General features: G+C 38.5%; 1 protein-coding gene across 3 annotated transcripts in view; it reads left to right on the forward strand.

The window, feature by feature from the left end:
- The window catches only part of CFAP58 (cilia and flagella associated protein 58), a 111,642-nt gene that overhangs the window by 17,111 nt on the left and 67,986 nt on the right, over nucleotides 1-26,545 (forward strand). For all 3 annotated transcript variants that reach the window (XR_012418195.1, XM_005566374.5, XM_074002666.1), the window contains 5 exons: nucleotides 2,314-2,473; nucleotides 7,945-8,027; nucleotides 11,188-11,379; nucleotides 23,389-23,550; nucleotides 24,490-24,636. Coding sequence is in view for 2 of the 3 variants with exons in the window: in XM_005566374.5 (XP_005566431.1) it covers nucleotides 2,314-2,473; nucleotides 7,945-8,027; nucleotides 11,188-11,379; nucleotides 23,389-23,550; nucleotides 24,490-24,636 (744 nt within the window). In the remaining variant the exon portion in view is untranslated. The remainder of the gene's footprint in view (nucleotides 1-2,313; nucleotides 2,474-7,944; nucleotides 8,028-11,187; nucleotides 11,380-23,388; nucleotides 23,551-24,489; nucleotides 24,637-26,545) is intronic.

Consider the following 26,545-nt stretch of genomic DNA (forward strand, 5'->3'; position numbering starts at 1 on the left):
TCCAAGGTATACTTTGAGACAGATTTCCTGTTCTTCTCCTTGCTATCATTGAAGAGTGCTTGCAAATTAAGTTTAGATAACAATTTATACTCTGATATATATTGTATACCCACCTGCTTAACAGAGCAGCTTTATGTTTGTCACTTTAATTCTGAAAAAATCCATATTCCCTACTCTGGTTATGTTAGAATACTGGATGTAAAAAGAGTAGTCTAGCAAGAACCAACCCAAATGTCCATCAGTGAGAGACTGGATTAAGAAAATGTGGCACATATACACCATGGAATACTATGCAGCCATAAAAAGGATGAGTTCATGTCCTTTGTAGGGACATGGATGAAGCTGGAAACCTTCATTCTTAGCAAACTATCACAAGGACAGAAAATAAAACACCACATGTTCTCACTCATAGATGGGAATTGAACAACGAGAACACTTGGACATAGGATGGGGAACATCACACACCGGCGCCTGCCATAGGGTGGGGAGAGGGGGAAGGAATAGCATTAGGAGATATACCTAATGGAAATGACAAGTTAATGGGTGCAGCACATCAACATGGCACATGTATACATACGTAACAAACCTGCATGTTGTGCACATGTACCCGATAACTTAAAGTGTATGTGTGTGTATATATATATATGAATAATACATAGATTTGAGCAGAGAACCATAACATTTTTGTATCACAATCTCTTTTGAGAATCTGATGGTAATACACACATGCACACACTTATTTGCATATCTTACATCTTGTGTTGCATGCATCCCAAAAATAGGAGAGGTTTCCAGGATTTTTCTGAAGTCTTAACTGTGGGGTCTGGATTAATAACCACTGAATTAGAACATCTTAGAACTGGAGGAGGCCTTAACATCAACTAAATTTGAACCCTATAGGGTCTGAGGGTCTGACGCTGAAAAACTTTTAAGACAGCCCAGAATGGGTAGACTTGAAACCATTCTTTATGAGAATGCAATAAGTTAAAGCAGAGATGAGATGACTACTTAAGTCAAAATAATATATTAGCCCCTAAGGTAAAATTAAAGGAAAAAGACTCATGCCATTAATTCTTTCCCTTAGTAGCATGAATGGGGCATTTTGAAAGATGGACTATTTCTGTTATTAGATCATGAGCCTGATGGGATTCAGCCTCTAGCAATAATCTGAGGATAACATGAACAGCTAATTTTAGTCTCTTCATTGTTATGAGCAGAGATAATTGCTAACCTTTGTTTGCAAAAGAATCCCAGCTGCTCTTCTAGTCACTTCTAATGGCAAAATTTTTAAAAAGTGAATTTAATTAAGATTTCCAAAATCTGGAAAGCTTGAAGTCTGTAGGCAAAAATCAGGTGCTTTTCTTTGCTGGGATTATTTTTGGGGGACTGTTTGCCATTTTATAGACTGCCTATTCATACTATGAAATATCTGGTCCACTTATCCATATGTATACCTACAGACTAACATACTTTGAGGAAGGAGGACCCCTTCTCTAGTGTATATAATTGACCTACAATGGCCCAGTGAGTTCAAAAGAGTGTTTGAATATTTTATAGGATGTTAATAACCTTCTGAGAGAAGTCACTTCATAAGTCCATGAAAATTGCTAATTAAATACTATATACAAAATTCACATATTTTTGATACATATAACTTAGCATTCTTATCTTATTTGATTCTACAATTAGTTGGTGTATTAGTTCATTTTCATGCTGCTGATACAGACATACCCAAGACAGGGCAATTTACAAAAGAAAGAGATTTAATTGGACTTACAGTTCCACTTGACTGGGGAGGCCTCACAATCATGGTGGAAGGCAAGGAGGAACAAATCACATCTTATGTGGATGGCAGCAGGCAAAGGGAGAGAACTTGCGTAGGGGAACTCCTCTTTTTAAAACCATCAGATCTTGTGAGACTTAGTCTGTATCATGAGCATAGCATGGGAAAGACCTGCCCCCATGATTCAATTACCTCCCGTTAGGCTCCTCCCACAACACGTGGGAATTCAAGATGAGATTTGGGTGGGGACACAGCAAAACCATTTCAGATGGTGACTTGAAACAAAATTTTTCAGTCTTTTTATTATTTTTAGTTTATAAAAATATAAAACATAACCACATATTTTATTCAGTGAACAGAGTTTTTAAATTTCTCTCAAAACCAAATTGTGTATGCTTGATTTAATCTCACAGAACAACTTTACATTGCCATGGGAAGAATTTCCTTTTATTGGTTCTGAGTTTACCATCATCCAGTTCCTGGCTCTTCATTTACAAAGTGTCTCATTAATTCTTTCTCACTAATTACAGGCCAAAGAGGAAGAAGTCCATCAAATGCGCCTTGACATCGGGAAGCTCAACAAAATCAGAGAACAAATCCATAAGAAACTGCACCACATTGAAGATCAAAAGGCAGAAGTCGAACAGCACAAAGAAACCCTAAAAAATCAGATCGTGGGATTAGAGAGAGGTAAACCATTTTGTGCTTTCATTCATTTAGAAACATTTTATTGGTGACTGATGTTATCTTGTAACCCATGTTTACAAACACAACCCATGCCAAATGAAATCAGTAAAACAACACTCACACTGGTAAACAGTCAATATGGGGTGGGTGGGGGGCATCATTTTGAATACCTTAAACTCTTACCTTAAACAGTTCTTCCACAGGTTCCATTGGCAAAAATGAAAATCCAGCCTGAAGTATTGCTCAGTATTTGTCCATGGAATAAACAGCATCTAAACTTTTATGTCTGAGGTTCACATGACCTGCTTTAGTTCTTCTTTTCCACAGAAGATAGTGGATACATTAGAATGAATGTCCTTCATTAGCAGTATCCGGGACAATATTGCAGTAAGAATCAGTGGAACAAAAATGAATGGCTTCTAACATCTTTTCTCTGTCAGTACTTTGCCATGTGGTGAACCCCTGTCTTACTCAGTTATAACCCACCTGTGAAGGGAAAATCTAAGTGTCACAGGGAGGTACAGAGAAGTCAGTAGGGACTCAAACCCTGGAGTCAGAGCTGCCTGGGTTTAGATCCCATCTCCCCACACCTGGTGGTTGGGGTGAAGTAAGTGAACACAGAGCACTTGTGAAACTGAAGTGTGTGAGGCAGGAACATCTGTGTCCCGTTGACTTTACCCAGGTGGCTGTCAGTTGTCAATCACTGAATGAGACAACATACGTAAAAGCACAAAAGCATATATTCCTCACTAAAAGTTAGGTACAATCTAAATCTCTGGATAGAATTACTAGAAATATTTGTCACTAGTGAGACTCTGTCTTAAAAAAAAATTAAGGCAGGGCGCGGTGTCTCATGCCTGTAATCTTAGCATTTTGGGAGGCTGAGGTGGGTGGATCACCTGAGATCAGGAGTTCAAGATCAGCCTGGCCAACATGGTAAGACCCTGTCTCTACTAAAAATACAAAAATTAGCTGGGCATGCTAGTGGGTGCCTGTAATCCCAGCTACTTGGGAGGCTGAGACAGGAGAATTGCTTGAACCTGGGAGGTGGAGATTGCAGTGAGCCGAGATTGTGCCACTGCACTCTAGCCTGGGTGACAGAGTGAGACTCTGTTTAAAAAAAAAAAAAAAATTTGTCACTTAGGTCTTGGTGGATATTTTTCCTTCTAAGACATCAAGAAATAATGTTTTATTGAGATGCAGTTGCAGCCTATCTCAACAGTTTCTCTGTTCATCCATTCAATAAATCAAACCCAAACTGTGGGCAGGCATTATTCTAGGTGCTGGGTGCATGGAGGACTTTGCCCTCAGGATACCTACAGTCTAGTGTGAGTTTTCAATCTAATACTTTCTGTGACAGATATGAAGAAAAATGGAACTATAAGAGCATTTTTTTTGTAACTGGCTATCAAAACACTTCCATATTTAAACTTCTATTTGCTTGCAATAGTTCTAAGCTTTCGAAAAAGAAGTTTTACCCATTTGGCGTTAAGCCCAACTCTTCATCTTTAAATCATGTATACAAAGTTACCATTCTCTCTCTTTTGACTACTTTATAGATGTCATCAACATTGTTATTTCTTCTTAGGGATCATGTTCTTTTAATGTGTTCAATCAAAAAGTGGCACTGGGCATAACGGTTAGGAGCATGGGGCTCCTTCCTACATGTTAGGATTTTCTACCACAGAAACCAAGAAATAAACTGAAAAACTACCAGAACTAATAAGAGAGGTTAATAGAGTTCAGTAGAATGGGAGGTTATAAAATAAATATGTAGATATCAATAGCTTTTTTTCATACCAAAAAAAATCAGTTAGAGTATATGATGGAAAAAATTCTCTTCACAATAGCAACTAAAGTAATAAAATATCTGTGAATAAAGTTACCGAGATATCTGCAAGATCTATATATTTAAGAAACCACAAAATTCTATTGAGGGGTATAAAGGAAGACTTGAAAGATGGAGAGATATATCAAGTTACTGGATGAGAAAACTCAATAGGATAAAAATATAAATCTGTCCAAGTTAATTTATATATTTAATTTTTCCAAAAAAATTTCAGTGAGTTGGGGCCTGGCACGGTGGCTTACACCTATAATCCCAGCACTTTGGGAGGCTGAGACAGAAGGATCGCTTAAGGCTAGGGGTTCAAGGCCAGTCTAGGCAACATATTGAGGTACTCTCTCTTCAAAAAAAAAAAAAAAATTGCCAGGTGTGGTAGCATGCTCCTGTGCACCTGTAGTGGCACATGCCTATAGTTCTAGCTACTTGGGAGGCTGATGCAGGAGGATCACTTGAGTCCAGGAGGTCAATGTTGCAGTGAGCTATGATCACACATACTGCACTCCAGCCTGGGTGAGAGAGTGAGTCTCTTTAAAATTCAGTGAGTTATGTTGTATGGGACTCAAAAATTGATTCTAGAGTGCCTCCAGAAGAACAAACTTATGAAAATAGAAATGAAATAGAATAGAATAGAAATGAAATAGAATACAAAATAGAAATGAAATCTGGGAAATAAGGGAAGATTTGCCTTCCCAGATGTGTAAATGTATTATAAAGCTTCAATAATCAAATTATGTAGCGATGATGTCCAGATAAACAGATCAATGAAAAAGATTGGAAAGGCCAGAAAAGACCCAGGATTATCATCTAAGGTAAAGTGTTGTTTCACATCAGTGTGCAGTATGGATTATTAAGAAAATAATGGCATGACAATAAGCTTCTGTTTTGGGGGAAAAAGTCAATACCAAATGTTGAAACCATAAAGCCAAGATTGAGAGATTAAATGAAATAAAAATCAAAATTGTCTATATTCTGTATTCTCTATAAATGAAGCCAAATTGACTAAAAGATTGTCAAAGCTCTTTATTATATGTGAAGGGCTTCTTTTAAAAGTCCACAAAAAAGGTCGGGAGTGGTGGCTCATGCCTGTAATCCCAGCACTTTACGAGACTTTGGTGGGTGGATTGCTTGAGCCCAGGAGTCTGAGACCAGCCTGGGCAATATGGCAAAACCCCGTCTCTACCAGAAAAAAAAAAAGAAAGATAAAAGTTAGTTGGGCATGTTGGCACATGTCTGTAGTCCCAACTACTCAGGGGGCTGACAGGCAGAGGTTGCAATGAGCTGTAGTTGCACACTCCAGTGTGCACTCCAGCCTGGGTGACAGAGCGAGACCCTGTCTCAGAAAAAAAAAAAAATCCAGAAAGGATAAACATATTATGAGAGAAATTGGTAAAGGGCAAATTGGGCAATTTGAAAAACAGAAATACAAATAAATGGTCATTAAACATGAAGAAGTAGTAAACTTCACTACTAAGCAAAGAAATGCAAATTAAATACTGACATATTGGTTTTTAAACATCTATCAGACTGTCAAAGATCAAAGAGAATGATGATATCCAGGGGTGATATGGGTGTGGATTTAAATTGCTATTAATTTTCTAGAGAGAAATTTGGCAGTAGCAGAGAAATGTCTTTTAAAAATCCCCTTTGATCTAGGACTTCTTCTACAGGAAAAATATGAGTAAGAACTTTCACAGGATTGTTGCTTATAACTGCAAAAAAAAAGAAAGAAAAAGATAAATTATGTATTTTCACACAGTGAAAAACCATGGAGTTATTAAAAATTCGGATGCTGATGCACATTTATAGTATGGAAAGGCATTTATTCTATTCTATGCTTGTTAATTATAAAAGCAAGCTACAAAATAGTATACTGTGTGTACAATAAGCTTCTGTTTTTTGGGGAAAAGCTCAACACCAAATGTTGAAACCACAAAACCAAGATTGAGAGATTAAATGAAATAAAAGGAAAAATTTTCTATATTCTGTAATCTCTATACAGAATATGGAGTGTACTATATATACTTATAATTTCCTTTTGGGGTGTATGTGTACTTACAAATATATATATATATTTATAAATTATAGCTATAAATATATTTAGTTTATGTACACATGTATATTTACATAAGAATAAGCTGGGAAAGAGACATATTAAAATACTAAGTAGATTCTGGTTGATTTAAATTTTTTCACTTCCATTTATCCGAATTTCTAATTTCGTTCTGTATTTCTATTTACTTGTATAATAAAAAACATTAAAAAGAGCAAGGGGCCGGGTGCAGTAGCTCATGCCTGCCTGTAATCCCAGCACTTTGGGAGGTTCAGACAGGCAGATCACCTGAGATCAGGAGTTCGAGACCAGCCTGACCAACGTGGTGAAACCCAGTGTTGACGAAAGAATCAAACTCTGTAAAATATTTTAAGAGATTTATTCTGAGCCACATGTGACTGACCATGGCCTCAGGAGGTCCTGAGAACATGTGCCCAAAGTGGTTGGGGTACAGCTTGGTTTTATATATTTTAGAAAGGCATGAGGCATCCATCAAATACATTTAAGAAATACATTGGTTTGGTTCAGAAAGGCGGGACAACTCAAACGGGGGTTGGGGAGTGGGTAGGGGGCTTCCAGGCTATAGGTAAATTTAAACATTTTCCGATTGACAATCAGTTGAATTTATCTGAAGACCTGGGATCAACAGAAAGGAAATGCTCAGGCTAAGGTAAAGGACTGTGGAGACCAAGTTTTATTGTGCAGAGGAAGCTCTTAGACAGCAGACTTCAGAGAGAGCAGGTTGTAAAATGTTTCTTATTGGACCTAAAAGTGTGTTTAGCTCTTTGTTGATTATTTCCTGGATCTGGAAAGAAAGGAAGGAAAACAAGGGAAAAGGGGATTCTCTATAGAATGTGGATTTTTCCCACAAGAGACTTTGCGGGGCAGTTTCAAGGTACGGCAAGGAAATATATTTTGGGGTTAAATATTTCAGTTTTCTTCCTTGTTATGCCACAGTCAGATTGGAAAGTCAGTCATGATATACAGGGTGAAATAAAACCCATTAGATGAGAATTTATGGTTTTAGGGCATGACTCCCCCGACCTCTTAGATAGGAATTTGGGCAAGATAAAAAAAAAATCAGAGCTTGTCCTCACCTGTCTCTACTAAAAATACAAAAAATAATTAGCCAGGCATGGTGGTGCTGTACCTGTAGTCCCAGCTACTCTGGAGGCTGAGGCAGGAAAATCCCTTGAACCTGGGAGGTGGAGGCTGCAGAGCCGAGATTGCGCCACTGCACTCCAGCCTGGGCGACAGAGCAAAGCTCCGTCTTAAAAAAAAAAAAAAAAAAAAAAAAGAGCAAAGACATTTTGGCATTAGAGAAATCTTAGCCCTGTCACCTGTTGGCTTCAGACATTTGGCAAATGGATTAATCTCTGTAAGCCTCAGTTTCCATCTCTTTAGTGAGAGAGGGAGACCTACCTCACTTGGTTATACCAAAGGTCACATACACTCGGTTAATAGTAGTTTTATAGCTAGAGACGAACATGTAAAGCAGTTTTTGTTTCACTTCAGCTTTTGTAGATTCTCTTAGATCGACTCTACATTTATTATTATTTTTTCTCCCTGGGGGTTTAGAGGTGGAGGCTTCAAAGAAACAAGCAGAACTTGATAGAAAGGCAATGGACGAGCTTCTGAGAGAAAGGGACATACTAAATAAGGTGAGTGTGTTACAGTCACACTGGTAAATAAATGTCTTTCCTCAGCACTGTAATATCTGGCTATAACCAGTTGGATGGGAAAAGAAAACTCCAAGGCAAACAGAAGTGGATTAGAATAAATAATAGTGCTTAATTTTCCTCTAAGCCACTGCCTACAGTCTACCATTCACTGGCTATGAATTGCAATTGCATTATCACCTGAGAACACAAAAAGACTTTGGGGAATTAGCATATAAGCCAGGAGGAGATTTCAGAGTGTTTTGTGGATTCTTGTTTTCATTGCTGGTGTGCTATCTGGCATCCTAAGCAGTTAATCAACATTTGTGAATTTAATATCTATAATCGACAACTTTTGCTAATCCAAAAATTACAAGCGAGTGCTAACTGAATTTTAACTCTGAGGTGTTAGGTGTAGGAATGGCAGGTCTAAGCTTTCCTCCATCTTTTCAGGGTTGTTGTAGGTTTTGGTTTTTGTTTTCTGTCCTTATCTTGTCAGACCTTCCAGCTCAGTGTGGTCCAAAGCTAAGGGAGGGGTTATGGGAGCTTGAAGGCAGAGATCTGAAGATTCTCCATTAAACGTAGGACCCCTCCTTTTTCCTATCCCACTTCCTGAAGATTTTTTCCATTGACAGTCACTTTTAGGAGTTTAACTACAGGGATTTAGGGTAAATTTTCCTGCTCAAGGATTTCTTCCAGGGAGGAAGCAACCACAGGCCAGGTGTGGATGGTGGGAGGGTTGTGGGGGATGGTGGCAGGGTGCTTCTATAATAGCCGTGTGGCTTTCAGCCAAGACAGTTTCATCTCATCAAAGCAGAAACGGTCTGTATTTGTTCATTCTGACTTTCATTATTTCTTTGGGTTTCCCAGAATCAAACAAATGTTAACAAAATACACTATACTTTAGCCTAAAATAGACTATTCAGGGAATCTCAGGAATTGATAGATTAGATCTTCACATGCTAATCACTTTTAAAGAAAATCACTGAAGTGGTTTTTTTCTTGGACAATCTTGGAAATTGCTTTTTATTTTATACATTTGTACATATAAACAATAATGTTGGATTTAGATGATTAAATTTATATTCAACACACATTTAATCCATTTGTATTTTATATGTACTGATAAACAACCAATATGTTTTCTGCCATGATAAGACATGTAGCACAATAGTAATTTTACATTTATTTGTTGATTTGATTAATGTCCATTCTTCCTTTAGGGCAGGGTATACTTTTCTATTTTTTATTTCCTGGCCTTTGTATTCTTAGTGCCTAGCACAGCACCCGACTCTGCAGGTATGCAATGAACTTTAATTGATAATACATTCTTTCCCCATTGACTCAGTTGAAATGCCACCTTCATCCAAAGAATGAGTGACATGGTTTTGACAGGTAGCAACATGAATATATTTTGATTCTTTTAGTGTCATGTGGAAGTGGCTTTATCTTTTATAGAACAAATGTTTAACCCAATACCTGAAAAAAAAGTTGATCTTTTCTGTTTTCTACATTGTCACCCAATCAACATTTAATAGGCATTTTACCTGATTATTGTCCAGCAGTTTTCAGATCTATCTGTTGTTCAGTGTTGGTTAGAGATTTGAGAAAGAACTCTAAAGTGCCTCATGGAACTCACGGATACAGCTGGGCCTCAGGAACCCATTGGAAACTGGCCTGGCATTCTTGGGACGAAAGCATCTCTCTCTGCCAGTTGACTTCCTGAGTTTTTGCTCCATTCTTCTTTCAATGAAGACTGTCACTGTCTCTCTCTGTTTTCCAGTCCATATGACAAAAAATGACTGTCACCAATATCTCCCAAGGTTACATCTTTTACTGAGTTGCACAAATCTAAAGGCCCTATTTCAGAAGTCCTGGGGAAGGGTCATTTGATCCATTCAGTTGCGGTTAAAGAGGTGAATCCTTTTGCATGAGCGTGGCTGCCAGATTGCACTACTACTCATTCTGTGTTTCAGGGAAACTTGGGCAGCCAACCCAAGATATTTCCTTTTCAGCATCAGAAATCTCCAGTGCAACTTAAAAAAAGAAAAATGTAGATGCCTGGGTCCTATCCCAGACCAACTGAATCAGAAACTCTGGAGTTGGAACATGAACATCTGCATTTTTTTAAAAAACTGGGTTAATTGTTTTTGTTGTGGTTAAATACGCACAACACAAAATTTACCATTAGTGACATTTAGTACATTCACAGTGTTGGGCAACTGTCATCACAATCTAGTTCCGCAATCTTGTCCCCCCAGAAGAAGAAACCTTGTACCTGTTCAGCAGCCAGAGTCTATCCCCCCTCCTCCCACCCCTGGCAACTACTAATCTGCTTTCAGTTTTTATGGATTTGACTGTCCTGGATATTTATACGAACGGAATCGTACACTAGTGAACTTTAGTGTCTGGCATGTTTCATTCAGAACAGTGTTTTCAAAGTTCATGCACTGTTGTAGCATGCATCTGTACTTCACTCCTTTTTACGGCTGAATGCTATTCCACTGTGTGGATATGCTGTATTTTGCTTATCTGTTTATCAGTTGATGAACATTTGGGTTGTGTCTATCTTTTGGGCTCTTGCGAATTATTTTACTGTGAATACTCATGTACAAGTTTTTGCTTTCATTTATTTTGAGTATATATTCAGGAGTGAAATTGTTGGGTCACATGTTAATTCTAGGTGTCTGCATTTTTATTAAGCTGCTTTTTATCTTCCTTTGTAATCAAAGCTCAAGTTATATGATTAGGTTCAGTTCTAACCTCACAAGAGAAAGGCAAGAGCTAGATTGGAGGTTAAAGGCACGGACTCTGGAGTTAGACAGCCATGGATTCAAATCTTTGCTCTGCCACTTCCCCATTGTATGAACTTGTAGGCAAGTAGCTTAACTCTTCAGTCTCAGTTTCCTGCCTCTAAAATGGGGCAATATGGGGCCCATTTCTTAGGGACATTGTGGTTGCTTAGTGTATTTATATGTGTGTTTAAAGTGCCTTGTGCAAAATTAGCATAATAAGCTCTTAATAAGCTGTAGGGAACATGATCATTTTTATTCATCCAAAAGACAAGCTATCTAATTATGTTAGATGTGAGGCAGAGGGTAAACTTAACCCCAAATCCTCAAACATTGTGAGTAATGTGACTGCTTTGTGCCCTTATTTTTAGAACATGCTTAAGGCAGTCAATGCGACCCAGAAGCAGACTGACTTGGTAAAGCTCCATGAACAAGCCAAGAGGAACCTGGAGGAAGAAATCCAGAACTACAAGGATGAGGCTCAGAAGCAGAGAAAGATCATCTTTCATCTGGAAAAGGAGCGTGACCGGTACATCAACCAAGCCAGTGACCTTACGCAAAAGGTAAGCCGCTCAGTGATGTTGTGGGTGGAGCAGAGGCACATTCCTTCCTCTGCATTTCTGATGGTCACAAACTATTGCAAAGAGAATTTATTCAGATTTCTGCTTTTAATTTGTGTGAAGATTTGGTAAGAATGATGTGGACGAAATATAAGCTGTTTCTGAGCTGATCCTGGGCCACATTGTGAAAAGGACAATGTTTATGCTTGTTGCTCTCTCATTTCTCCTTTCCAGGGCCCTCTTCCAACTTCTGGGTTCTCTCTCTTCTCTGTTGCCCTGCTGTGCAGCATCCCTGGGCTGGTACCAGGGCTGCCAGCATCATCATCTCTCAACTCTTCAGTCTCCACACCCACCCACCATCTGGCACTGATTTTGTCTCCTCAGAGAAAGGACCCCAACTTGACGTTAGGAGAAAAGCATCTAATTAAATGACCACAAGTTAAGATGTGAGTGACTACTGCATCTGCTAGGGGTGTCACAATTTCAAAGAGCATTTTTTTATTCTCAAATGATTGTGAACTCCTGCAATCCCAGCACTGAGGCAGGATGATTGCTTGAGGCCGGGAGGTCACAAGTGGCCTAGGCAACATGTCAAGACTCTGTTTCTACCAAAATATAATAAAATAAAATAAAAAGGAAAAAAAACTGTTGTGAGCTGGGCGCAATGGTTCACATTGGTAATCCCAGCGCCCTGGGAGGCCAAGGGAATGGATAGCTTGAGGCCAGGAGTTTGAGACTAGCCTGGACAGCACGGTGAAACCCTGTCTCTACAAAAAATACAAAAATTAGTCGGGCACGGTAGTGTGCTCCTGTGGTCCCAACTACTTAGAGGGCTGAGGTGGGAGGAACACTTGAGCCTGGGAGGTGGAGGCTACAGTGAGCTGTGGTTGTAGCACTGCACTCCAGCCTGGGTGACAGAGTGAGACCCTGTCTCAAAACAAGCAAACAAACAAAAAAAACCACTGGAGGAAATCCACACATTGGGGAGCTGAGTTCTAGATCTCTGCTTCTTATAAACTGCTTAGGAGAGAGAAGGCTCAAGGATATATGTCTCCAAGAATGGCTTCGGAGATTTGGATTTCATTTTAGCCAGCTGTCTTAGTGCATCGCCTGCATGAAGCATGAGTAGTTACAATAGTACTCTCTTTAATGCATTCATAGATGGCATGGAGCAGTGGTCTATGGGGTGGGACGCTGGGAAATGAAGAAAAGTTTTAGTTATGAGGCTGATTAGAAAGTTCGGGAGAAAAGGCTCATTTAATCACCTTTTCTCCCCCTAGCAAGATGTGATCTGTTATGCAAGGTAAGCCCTTTCTTCCATCTCCTCAATGAAATTCAGGTTACATTCTGCAGTGCTTACTAATGCTCTTGCATGCTTAAATTTTTTGTTTTTTTGGAGTGAAATGTCAAAGAAGGTGACAAAGGGACAGCCAATATTTGTATTACAGAAATAAATAAAGTGGGAAACAAGCTTTACTAATAGGAAATCAGCTTCTTTCCACTTAGACTCAATCTGCCATGCAGATGATTTGGGAAGGGCTGCTGGAGAAGCACAGTGCCTTGGCTTTGTCTAGCTCTGCAGGACAGTGATCCCCAATGGATTCTCACACCCCTAATTGGGAGTCATTGGAGCAGAGCATATTTCTTTTCCGACTTAACCATGTAAGAAGTTCCACTGATTGATTTACTGACTCTGAGGACTTGTCAGTTTAGGCCCTGGTATTCTTGAGCTTGGACTCGCACATTAGCTTCTGTATTCACCAGTTTATTGCACAAATAACCTTCAAACCTTAGTGGTTCACAGCAATAAAGATCTATGTTTTGCTCACATAACTGGCCTTTGCAGGTCAGCTGCATCCCTCCTTTTTGTCCTCTTCTTTCCAGGCTGACTCTGTCAGGATGCCCTGGCCTCTGCACAAAGGGAAAGGGTGGAAACGGTGGACCCTCAGAGCACTTCCGAGCCTCTGCTGACAAGGGAAGGGCACAGATCCTACTCACTCATATTCCACTGGCCAACCAAGTCACAGGGCTGTGCCAGGCATCCTGGGCCAGAGTGTGGTCCTCCTTAGGGAGAGGCCCTGCAGGGTGAGGTAGCAAATGTATTTGAACATATAATGTCATCTGTTGCAGCCTCCAGTTTCTTCTTCCTGATAAGCAATTTCTCTCCATTCCCAGGTGCCATCACACCACCATCAGAGCTAACTCTTAAAAATTCCAGTGTGATTTTATTATTACTCTGGATATAAACCTCTATCACCTCTCCCTGGGGCAGGGCTTCCTAACATTTTTCACATCACAGCATATGTAAAAAATTACATGTTGATACGGTTTAGCTCTGTGTCTCCACCCATATCTCATCTTGAATTGTAATCCCCATGTGTCGAGGGAGGGAGGTAATTGGATCATGGAGGAGTTTTCCACAAGCTGTGCTCATGATGGTGAGTGAGTTCTCATGTGAACTGTTGGTTTTATAAGTGTTTAGAAGTTCCTCCTTCATTCTTCCTTTTCCTGGTGACTTGTGAAGAAGATGCCTGCTTCCCCTTCCACCATGATCGTAAGTTTCCTGAGGCTTCCCCAGCCAGCGGAACTGGGAGTCAGTTAAACCTCTTTTCTTTATGTTTACCCAGTCACAGGGAAGTTCTTTGTAGCAGTTTGAAAATGGACTAATACACATGTCAGTGGCACATGCGAATAAGGAGATGAGGCTATTTGGGGCTGAAGGAACCAATCCAGGGATGCCAGCTGCCCAGGTCCCACCTGGCCAGCCTGTGGGTAGAGTAAAATCAGTGTTTTAGCACACATCTGAAACCCATGCAAGGCACAGCAGTTGGGATACTGGATACTCTGCATTAATGGAATAGAGTCCAAGCTCTTTGTTCTCTGTGGAAAGTTGTGTCCTTTCTCTGCATGGCACATTCCTATTCACCCTTCAAGACCTAACTCAAAAGCTCAGGTCAAGCTTCCTCTGATTCCTTATGGGCAGAGCTTGTCACTTTGTACTTTATGGATTTGTTAATGTCTCTGGAAGGACGATTATCAATTTATAGTGTAATTATTTATTTGCATATTTGTTTTATCCACTTTATAGTGAGCTTTTGGGGGCAAGGACTTTATTTCATTCATTTCTTTATTTCTAGCATCCTGGCACATGAGAGACACCAAAAAAGTATTTGTTAAACAAATGGATAGACGATAAGCGGTAAAAAGAATGCTACCACTGATTTTAATATAGGATTGTATATTTTTCTTGGCTTCCTCATAAAAGAGAGATTCAGATATCAAGTTTTGTTGTTAACTGTTTTTCACAAGTTCTGATATGTAACCGCACATAATGTCTTACCTAAATAATTTGAACACAAGTTCTTAAAATATTACTTACCACCTACAATTTTTCTGTGTCTTGCTTAACCCCTGACAGCATATATCAGTTGCTACGCAACTTGTGCATCTCTGGACTTCTTAAGAATATGTATGTCTCTTTGTCCCCTTCTCATATTTCTTTCTTTCTTTACTGTCCAACACACACACACACACACACACACACACCCTCATTCTCACAAACAAAAAGCTCCCTTATGTGCATTCTGTTTGTAGGGTATTGAGAAATAATATCAAAGGCTGGGGAAGATATCATGAAACTGACATTTTCATCTACTTCTAAAGTGAGTATACATTGTTCCAAGTTTATCTATCTTTTATCCAGAATTTTCCTTTTTAAGAAAAACTGAATCTAATGAAAAATAAGAAATGGAGAGATTTATATGAAAGAATATTTTTTCAAAACATAATTTATAATAATGAGAACTAGGAATCAGCCCCCAAAAAGGTTAAATAAATCATGCTACATTTATTTGACATAGTATTATGTAGCTGTTAAAATCATGTGCTTGCAAATTATTTTTAAAGATGGGAACATGTTTCTAATATGAATCTGAGAAAGATAACGTAAAATTATTTGTAGAGTTTGTCTCCAGTTTTTTCTGTGTGCATACAAAAAGGATTGGAGACATATGTAATTTGGCCCCTCCAATATCACTAAAGAATATTAGAAATTGGGAGGTGGACTGGGACTTGGCATGTCACTGTGTTTCCAGCTGTAGATTTGAAAGTGGATCTGCCACCACCCTAGGGTACTAAGAGTTGGGGAAAGGTAAACCCCTTCACCTTAGTGGCATTGTTCTTAGGTTGCGGTAAATCCTGTCTTGCTCAAGAATGAATAAAGAAAAAAGCAGCCTAATGGAGCCTTGGAAAAACATGCCTGAGAACGAGAGAAAGAGAATGGCTTCTAGGAGCCCCAGGGTAAAGGTCTGGCTCTGAAAATTCTTCTGTGGCAAGATCTTTAGGTTGAACCCTTTGAAATCGTCTTTTTTTTTTTTTTTTTTTTTGGTAAATAAGAAACAATTGACTATCAGCGATTTCATAAGGTTCTTAACCTAATAGAAAAAAATGCAAAGAAAAGGTTTGGCTTCCTTCAAAGAGTGTAAGTATGTAAAATCTGGTGCCAAGTTTCCACTTGTGGGAGGAACAGTCTTTGTTTAGCAAAATACCTTGATACTTGCCTTGGTTTGAAAGGTGAGGCTCCATGAACCAGAGTGAAACACAGTCATGTGAGAGAAGTAACAGGAAGTGGGAAAGGAGGAGTGGGTGGTGAGCAGGAAATGGGGAGAAGATGGGGAAGAATGGGAGAGGAGGACACACAACATCAGCATCAAGGCAGTAGGCTGGGCGCTGCTGGAAGTGAGGAGTTCTTAGAGACAGGAATGATGGAGGAATTGCTGAAAACAGTGATATCCAATATTTGATTGTAAGTTCCTCAAACCTCTGGTGACAAATCTACTACATCAATCCTACAGTTGTGATTGCACTTTGGGGGCACAGGCATGGGGTGGTGAGGATGTGAAGTGACACATCCCAGAAAAAGGACAGTATGTGCAAGAGACAAGATGCGCCCGAGAATCTAGAAAGCTATGGCAACAGCAAACCGGAACCACAGCAAGTAGAAGAAATGCAATTCCTCCAAGAATTCTTGGAGATATTAGAGGGTTTGGGGGCTTCCCAGCACACAGAATGGAAAGTCTAGACTTGTTGTTGTTGTAAAGGACAAGGTGACTCCAGTAGGATAGAGGACTATCACCTGAGTTATAAATCCAACATGGCGTTACCTCTAGGGAAAAGCAAAGATGAAATAAAAAGAAAGAGTTGGACAAAATAAGGATCAATTGTATAAAAACTAAAAAACAAAAAACAACAACAAAAAAATGGCAGATTTAAAATCCACACCAAAGTTAGTAAAGAACAGAATTGATGTTGTGGAAAACGGAATCAGGCCAGGTGTGGTGTCTCATACCTGTAATCTTAGCACTTTGAGAGGCTAAGGCAGGAGGATCCTTTGAGGCCAGGCTGGGCAACATGGGAGACCCGGTCTCTACAAAAATGATCATAGAGAAGATAAGAGAGAAGAGGACAGAGAATAGAAACCAGCCTACAGAGAGTTGGTTTCTGATTATGGAAATGAGCCCCTAGTCAAGGATGTAGTGTGAAAATATTTTCTGGAGATGAAGAAAGAATTGCACAGGCTGACCATGTTCCAGGCAAAATCAGTGACAGGAGACTCTCCATAGACTTGCCCAAGAGGAAAGTCCTTTTGTGTGTGTGTGTTTCATCTACAATAATGAAAAGTTCTCTGTGAGAATTTACACAAGAGGAAAAAACAGATAGATACCTAGTTACCCTTTTTTGTTTTAACAAGAAAATGAGTGGAAGGAGCCATATTAACATATTAATAGTGGTTATCTTTGGGTGATAAGGATACAAATTGTTTTAATTTGCTCCTTTTTTGCTTTTTTTTTTTTTTTTTTTTTTTTTTGTATTTTTTAAGCTATTCTAAAATGGATAGGCTGGGCATGGTGGCTCATGCCTGTAATCCCAGCACTTTGGGAGACCGAGGTGGGTGGATCACCTGAGGTCAGGAGTTCAAGTCCAGCCTGGCCAACATGGTGAAACCCCGTTTCTATTTAAAACACAAAAATTAGCTGGGTGTGGTAGTGGGCATCTATAATCCCTGCTACTTGGGAGGCTGAGGCAGGAGAATCGCTTGAACCTAGGAGGTGAGGTTGCAGTAAGCTGAGATTGTGCCATTGCACTCCAGCCTGGGTGACAAGAGTGAAACGCCATCTTAAAAAAATAAAAAATAAATAAAAATAAGAAAAAGTAAAATGGATATGTATTACTTTAGTATCTTGATTTAAAAAAGAAATAAATAATATTAGTAACCTTGCCTTTCCTTCAGGGACCAAATAAAATTCCACCATGCCCAAGAAGGTTTACTAAAAGTGGTGTCTAATTCCTCTGTACTTGGTTCCCCTCTGGCCTGTGTGCACATAACTGTTATTTGCATATGTCTCCCTCATTCTAAACACTGGCTTCTTGGGGGCAAGTCTTATTCAATTTTGAGTTCTTCATATTACTTATTTACTAAGTAAATACTCAAATATTTTTTGAACTAAGAATGAATGGAAAGCTTAATTGGACATCTGAGTTAACTAGTCAGAGGCTCACTTTTAAGTATCTGTATCAAGTTATTTTCTAATAATATATTTACTTATAACTATGAGTCTGCCCTTCCTTTAAATTCATGTGAAACATGTTACCACGATGGACGATTTTATCTGAATTATCATTGGCATTTTTAGCTGTGAGTGACTTCCAGGCCTGATCTCTTCTTCCTTCTGAGCTGCAAAACAGAATCAACATTTGCCAACAACATTTGCCTTCTTGTTCTTTCTTGCTTAGAGAAAGAAAAGTGAACTCAGAGATGCTGAACTCCTACATTATATTGTATTCATTTAACTTGGCATTTGCCAGTGAGAAAGAAGATCCCCTGTTGTGCCTGAACTGGATGACTCAGAATCCCAAACCTTTTCCTATGTGTTTGTCTCTGTCAACACTTGCAATAATAATAGTGCATGATAAATAGCCACAACATCTCAGTAGGATACAAAAACAAGCACTTATTTCTTATTCACACACCTGCAGTTGATAGAGGTTCAGCTGACCTAACCTGGGCTTGCCTGGACTTGGTTCTGGGATGTGGGTTGGGCTCAGTTCTGGACCACATGTTTCTTATCCTCCATGTACATGTTCTCATGGGGAAAGGAAGGAGAACAAGAGACAAAGTCACGCATACAAGCACATTTCGTGTCTACTTGTCTAATATTCTGACCTCCCATTGGCTATAGCGAGTCACATGGCCAAGGCTAACATCAGCAGCAAGGGAAATGCGCTTCTCTCTTTAGGTTGTGGGACAAGGGGAGAGAATGAACATTTGTTAAACCATAAGATAGTCTACCCCAGGATTGTAGCACTTTTTATCCTCGTGATTTTCCTTTGCTGCACTCTAAATTTCACTATTCAGGTAAATTGAGAGGCATGAGAAACGGCAGGCATGGTAAGTTGTGGTCTACCATATTTCCTGCTTTCTGAACTTTTGCATGTTCTAGGTAAAACCATTCCTAGTAAATTATTAAATCTGCTGAACATTTTTCCCATGATGCACTTGCCTCATTTTAGGATCTCCCACCTTTTTGATTTCAAATATTAAACTTCTGGCAGTCACCTCCCAGACATTTGATATGCCAAAAAACATTCTTTTGCAACAAAACCCTACCAACAAATTTCCTAGCTCTTTGCTCATTGGCCTATAACAGCGTCAAGCAAAGCTCTTCAGGACAGAGGTTCCAGGAAATGAATAATAATGTGCTTTCAAGGACTTAATGCAAGCAAAGAAACCAAAAATTGATTAAGGAAATATTGTCCACTAGATAGGTATCTTCATAATGAAATAAAGCTGCTATTTCTTTGATGTTAATTTGAATTTTATACAGAGCCTCTGTAACTGAGCAGAACCCTGGAGAGAGGAATCAAGGGAACACAAATTATAAGCTTTTTGTGTCTTAATAGAACAAGCATACTTCGTATCATTACTTTTCCTGCAGAACAGGATTTAATTTGGAGGAAAATCAAATTAACTTTTTAAAGTACTAGTATTATGTAACATGACGTAATGTAAACTATCATAATAACCTGTTAACATTTATTAAATGATTAAATTATTATATGCTAAGTACTTGTATGATGGCACAGGTGTATATTCTCTCACTTAAATCCTCATAATAGCCCCGTGAGATAGATATTATTATATCCCACATTCATAATATAATATGTTATAAAAATTAATCGAAGCCATAGATATGCCTCTCTAAATTCAAGATAGAGGGTAAAATAACAAGGCAAGAAAAATAGGGAAGACTCAACATTTCACTGGCCGGGGCACGTAGTTGTTTTCTATTTTTGCAGAGTGAGTTTTTCAGTTTCATTATGAAGGTAAAAGCATTGTCAGCATTGAGACCATTGACATCAAGTCAGAAAAACTTATTTGAGAAGTTTATTGTACTGATATTTCATCAAATGTACGTTAAGGGGTTCCAAATGCAATGACCTACTTTCTAATCCCACCTTGGTCTATATGATGTTTTGGCTATGCTGCAGTTTTCCTGTACACGTTATTGATTTCTATCTCACTCTTATTTCTATCGGCAGGTTGTTTTAACAGAAAAAGAAAAGGTAGGAGTAGGTTATAAACTGAGACTGTACTTCTGTCATGCCCTGTAAGCATTTTCTGGACTCCTCTGAAGCCTAGGAGTGCCAGGAGCTCTAATTCACTGGCTGTAATAAAACTTTCTATATTTGGATGTGATTTATCTCATGAGTTGGTTTGAGGTACCTCAAAGTGTATATTAATTAAGCTCCAGCCCCAAGCTGGCAGCCTATGTCTCTGACACACTACTCCTAACAGGGGCAGCTTGCTGACAAGAGGTTTGGCTACACTTAACACCCATGTACTTTATGAATTTTCAGGATTTGAACTTCTGCATGACTTTGGCCTGAATGATTTCCATAAATATAAACCGAGTCCCAACACTTAGAAATACATTGCTTGTAAATTGTCTTTTCCCCTAGTTTCAATATTTGTGAATCCCTTTTATCTTCTTGGTGTCCTGATGGGTTCTTATTACTCCAGCTTCAAGAATCCAGAAGCAAGTTTGTGACTTTTGTGCACTGTTGTGTGCAGAAAGATGGACCATGCTAGTTGGATGCTCAAAAAAGAGATGCCCCTGGCTACCTCCTTTCTCTGTGGCATTATTCTGCCTGTGCAAAGAATTATTCTTGTTCTAACATCTCTCAAAGTGACTGAACAAACTATTTTTTTCCTTTCTCTAACGTGCTGCTTGATATTCTGAATGCTGATGATGCTGTTGAAAGTATTTTCAATCTATTAAGCATTAACCTTTCAGTCTTAGGTTTTCCCATAACACTTGGTGCATATCTCAGTTTACTAGTTATATCCATTCCTTGATTATCCATTCTGTGGTGAAGTCACTCCCTACAAGTGAACTTGAGGATAGGGAGTGTGTCTTATTCTTCTTTCTATCACACATACTTTTACAGTGCCTGCCATAGATAGGTAGGTCCTCAGTACCTGTTCATTGAGTGAATGAATAAATGGGGGAGTGAATGAATGAGTGAACAGAAATGTACTCCATTCACTTTATGAAACTAGCAGAAACCTTGAGACTAAAAAAGAACTGAAAAGAAAGATATAGGCCTAGATCACTTGGGAAAACACATGCAGAATCCTAAATGAAATTCCAGGAAACCAAATTCAACAGTACATTAAAAGAATCATCCAGTATGACCAAAAAGGGTTTATCCTGAAGCTGCAAGGATAGTTTTCTATTAAGAAAGCTCTTGCTGGTGGTGTGGAAATGTAAAGTGTTACAGCCATTTTGGAAAGCAATCTAGCAATATCTATTAAAGTTGAAAATATGTATGTCTTTTGAGCCAGCTATTCCACCCCTGGGAATCCATCCACAGAAATAAAAGTACAAGTGCATGAGAATACACATACAAAAATGTTTCTTGTAGGATGGTTCAGAGTGGCAAAAACGTGGAAACAAAGTTAATGCCCATCAGTGGAGAAGGATTAAATTATGATGGCACACCCATGCTATAGGATATTATGCAACCTTTAAAAAGAATGAATTAGAGTGATGATTTCTACAAGGTATTATTTGATGATAAAAAGCAAAATGCATAAGAGTAGTTATAAGATCCCATTTGGTTAAAAAATAAAAACAAACCTCAAAAAGCAAAACAGAAAACAAACAAATCTGTGTAGTTCTCTATTTACTCATTGAATAACTTTGTAAATATTACTTATTTTGATCTGTTTCTTTCTTTGTAAAATTGGAAGCAATAACAGTACATATCTTAGAGGATTTTTGAGAGATTAAAGGAGCTAATACATGTAAAATGTCAGGTACACAGAAAGTAACTGATGAATATTAGCTATTATTGTTAGGTTATAGACATGAATAGAATATGCAGAATCCAATGAAAAATATGGAAGAATACATAGTAGATTGTTAACCTACTTTTGTTTTGTGTAGAAGAGAGGCTGATGTTGGAGAAAGAAAGTTCAAGTAAATAAGGAAAATAAATGTATATTTCACATTTATGAATTTATTTTAAATTGTGGCACATGGAACTATATTATAAATAAATTGAAAAATCTGTTACTAAGTTTGTCAAATCAATTGACCCAATAAGAAAGAATAATACAAAATTATGTACATTGAAAGACATTTACTAAAATTCAATCCCATCCCTCCTTAAGCACCTGTAAAAAAATTTTGAAAGGTGCTTATTTAAATATGTAAAGGATAAATATTTAAAATAATAGCCATCATTAACTCTGATGGGGAAAGAATAGAACTGGGCTTCTCATTTATGTATTTTCTGGGATAGTAATTCTGCAAGTGGAAAAAAATGGATTCTTGTAAGTGCAATAATTTGGGAACATGTTGCTCACAAGTAGCCCACACCTGAGTCATGGTGAATTTCAGAATGTCAGAGGTCTAAGAAGTCCTTTTCCACCTTTCGTTCTAGGTAAACTGTCACTTCCTCAGAGACATGGGCCCAGAGACATGGCCCTATTTCTTCATGTGTGTCCCCTTTTCCTCCATGCTCTGTCACATTGCTCTGTGTCCTCCCATTGCAACCATTAATTAAGGGAACACCAAGAAACAGTGAAATTTTCTTAAGAATTTTCTCCTTATGTGCTCTAGTTGTTATTTACACTGTAGTTTCATTTACACTGTAGTTTCCTTGATTTAATCAGATTTCTTCGTGAACATTTTTCTTCTTAAGAACTTTTTAAAGAAGTTTATCTTTAAAAAGTCAATTTCTGTGGACATTGCAGCGGAGAGTCATGATGACGTCATTGCTACTGTGTGCGTGGCTTGTTGAGAGGTATTGACTCATGGTGGAATTTCAGGTGTTGGTTTTTCATACTTGCAAAAATGGGGCAGTAGTTCTTGCATCTCATCTTTCCTGGAAGTATTTTGTGCATAAAAGAATGCATTTTTACAGAGTCCTTTTCGGTTCCCCTGATGGAATGAGTTTGACATTGGCAAGATAGTGTTATGATTGCTATCAAAGTTCAAAGACCGTTTTTCTTTCTCATGGTTAACTCTATAAGCAGCCAGTGTGGCCAAACAGCTAGGTTATCTCTTATCTTTCTTAGTGCTTTGTGTTAAGATCCATTTAAGCCTGTGACTATTTTTTTTTTCCCCCTTTTTCGGGGGTAGGGTGGTCAGGAGAGGTTTTCAGAATTGAAAGAATTTCTTCTGTTTTTTTTCTTTCTTGTGATCACAGAATAACTGTGTTAAGCCTTTATACTTGAGCAGAACTCTAGTATAGATAAAATGTATGTTTGCCCCTAATCAGTTGGGCTGAATTTCTGTGTCATACTGTGGTGATTATAGCCACTGTCAGATTTTCTGATTACTGGCATCTCTATCAGCCACCCTTAGATAAAAAACTCCATTTGTCCTGAACCGGTAAGCACAGGTGGGCTATTTAACCATTTTCATATACTTCTTTCTTCTCCAGGTCCTTATGAACATGGAAGACATAAAAGTTCGTGAAACGCAGATTTTTGACTACAGGAAAAAAATAGCTGAATCAGAGATTAAATTAAAACAGCAACAGAACCTGTATGAAGCTGTGAGATCAGACAGGAATCTGTATAGCAAAAATCTGGTTGAGGCTCAGGTAAATAATATATTTATGTCCTTACATTTTGATTTATTTTCACCCTGCATTTAAAACAGTTTCTGTTACCCTAATGGCAGAATTTAGAATAGATAAAAAAAAAAAAATCTCATGGAATTCACCTGAAAAGAAGATTAATTTATGCAAAACTATCAGGTTATTTGAAATAGAAATGATACATCTTAATAGGATGTGGAGATCATGGTTCTACTTATAATTATTATGTAGAATTACTATTCTTGTCTTTCTACTTTTTTTTTTGAGGCGGAGTCTCACTCTGTCACCCAGGCTGAAGTGCAGTGACATGATCTCAGCTCACTGAAACCTCCGCCTCCCGGGTTCAAGTGATTCTCCTGCCTCAGCCTCCCGAGTAGCTGGAATTACAGGTGCATACCACCATGCCTGGCTAATTTTTGTATTTTTAGTAGAGACAGGGTTTTCACCATGTTGGCCAGGCTGGTCTCAAACTCCTGACCTCAAGCAATCCACCTGCCTTGGCCTCCCAAAGTGCTGGGAATACAGGCATGAGCCACTATGCCCGGTTGTCTTTCTAATTTTCAAAACTGCTAATAGCTACCATGACTCAGTGGGCAGCAGCATACTCTTTTGAATTCCAGAGCTTCGCTTCAAAATCTTTTAGTTATATGTTTGTTGTGCTTCCAATTCCTTTCATAAAAGGAGGAATAAGGTGTATGTATGATGTTCATTATGCATATTTTGTGTGTATCTCATGAGAATATTTTGAGAGTTAATACTATATACTATAAAGTACTTTGAAGTCGATGGGCACTAGAGACAAAGGATTAGCCCAGTTGTAATTGATCAAGAGACCATTATTTTGAGAGAGTGTCCCTTAAGAGCTCTTAAATATATATTGAACTTCCATAGGGACGATGATGTCTAATTCACTTTCAAACATTTCTCCTTCCATTTTGTTAGGATGAAATAACAGAAATGAAGAGAAAGTTAAAGATTATGACCCATCAGGTAGATCAGCTGAAAGAAGAAATCTCTGCCAAAGAGTCTGCACTTGTGAAGCTGCACCTGGAACAGCAGCGAATAGAAAAGGAAAAGGAAACATTGAAGGTACTGACCTCATAGTAAAAGCAAAGGACCAATAGTTCATCAGCCTACCTAGGCAACCTCCAGTCTCACTGAAGGTAGCGAGGGGCAGGGAGAACAACCACGTCTGCCTGTGGTCACTGTTGCTAGTTATCCAAACCAAGCAAACATGGCACCCGGAGGATGAGCTTTACCAACTCTTGTTCAGGGCTCCTTACAGGTAGTGTTGCTAGGTAGAATGGGGGAAGGGAGTAGTGGAGATGCACACACACCCCTTTCATTTATGCAGGCTATCATACATCAGTGGGAGAGAACCTAGCAGGTCAGCAGTGCCAAGAAGTCCTTGAACTTGCATGCCCGCTACAATCCCTCTGCATTCACAACCAAGTCCAACCATTGTGCTCACACTCAACCCTCCCAAACTCCTCCCTGAGCCTTCTATAGGTGATGCTTTGTACCTCTGTTTTTTACTTTGTGTGCCTGTGACTTTTCTATCTGCAGTCTTATCAACTGGGTGATAGAGCTCTGTTCTCACTTGGTTTACCCTTGTCCAGGTTTGTAGTTCACTTTACCTCTGTGGGTCTAAGAACTTTGCAGCTGCTCTTCCAGAGATCATCTCTGTCTCCATATATCTTACTAAGACATACCCTTTAAAATCTACTAATTTAGAATATTCTATGTCTACTAACATAAGGACCCTTTCCAAGAATACAAAGCAAATAATTACGCCATTTTAAATCCTCTAACCAAATATGTTTTACTATACACTTCACTAAACTTAGTGTATTTTTCTTTTTCCTATCCAATCCAATAGGTTTCCCTTCCAATCCATTTGACCAAGGATTAAAAAAGAAACTTCTAAGAAAATAATGCCAGTTTTGTTATGAAAATATATGTGCAGAATGCTCATGGGTTCTTAAGAGCTACTTGCAGAAACTGTTTACAACAAATTAGAGACTGGGTACCTTGGTTTCTGCACATATTAGCTTTCAAAGATAGTCACTGTCTTGAAAATGTATATCTAGTGTTGGGCAGGTTCAATGCCATATTTCCTAGATTCTAAGATACCATAGATTGAAATAGGCACTCTCAGTTTAATAATGAGTTTTGTCAAGTTAATGATAGGTTTTCATGGAAATAGAACTACTACATTAAATTAACTTAAAGCTCATTTTGTTTGAGAAGATTAAACTGTAACAAAAGTGAATGTACAAAAAAGGATATTGTAACTGATGTATTTACCTGTCTCAGACATTCATCTCCGCCACTCTATCTTATGATAGAAAAAGAATAGAATATTCTGCATTAAATGATTTTTATGTATAAAGAAATATACATATATTTTCTAAAACTGGAAAATGTTCTGCACTTTGCCCTTATACTCCTTGTTTGAAACCAGAGTTTTATAGAAAACGGTTTGTTCCACTGTGGAGCTTGTAGTGGGATAGGGTTTATTTATTGCTGAATGAATCAGAAGAAACTTATTTTTTTTTTTCCAAATTTTCTTTTTTTTATTTGTTATTATACTTTAAGTTCTAGGGTACATGTGCACAACGTGCAGGTTTGTTACATACGTATACTTGTGCCATGTTGGTGTGCTGCACCCATCAACTTGTCAGCACTCATCAACTCGTCATTTACATCAGGTATAACTCCCAATGCCATCCCTCCCCCGACCGCCCCATAATAGGCCCCGGTGTGTGATGTTCCCCTTCCCAAGTCCAAGTGATCTCATTGTTCAATTCCCACTTATGAGTGAGAACATGTGGTGTTTGGTTTTCTGTTCTTGCAATAGTTCGCTGAGAATGATGGTTTCCAGCTGCATCCATGTCCCTACAAAGGACACAAACTCATCCTTTTTTATGGCTGCATAGTATTCAATAGTGTATATGTGCCACATTTTCTTAATCCAGTCTGTCACTGATGGACATCT

This window comes from Macaca fascicularis, chromosome 9 (assembly GCF_037993035.2).
Source record: "Macaca fascicularis isolate 582-1 chromosome 9, T2T-MFA8v1.1".
NCBI lineage: Eukaryota > Metazoa > Chordata > Mammalia > Primates > Cercopithecidae > Macaca > Macaca fascicularis.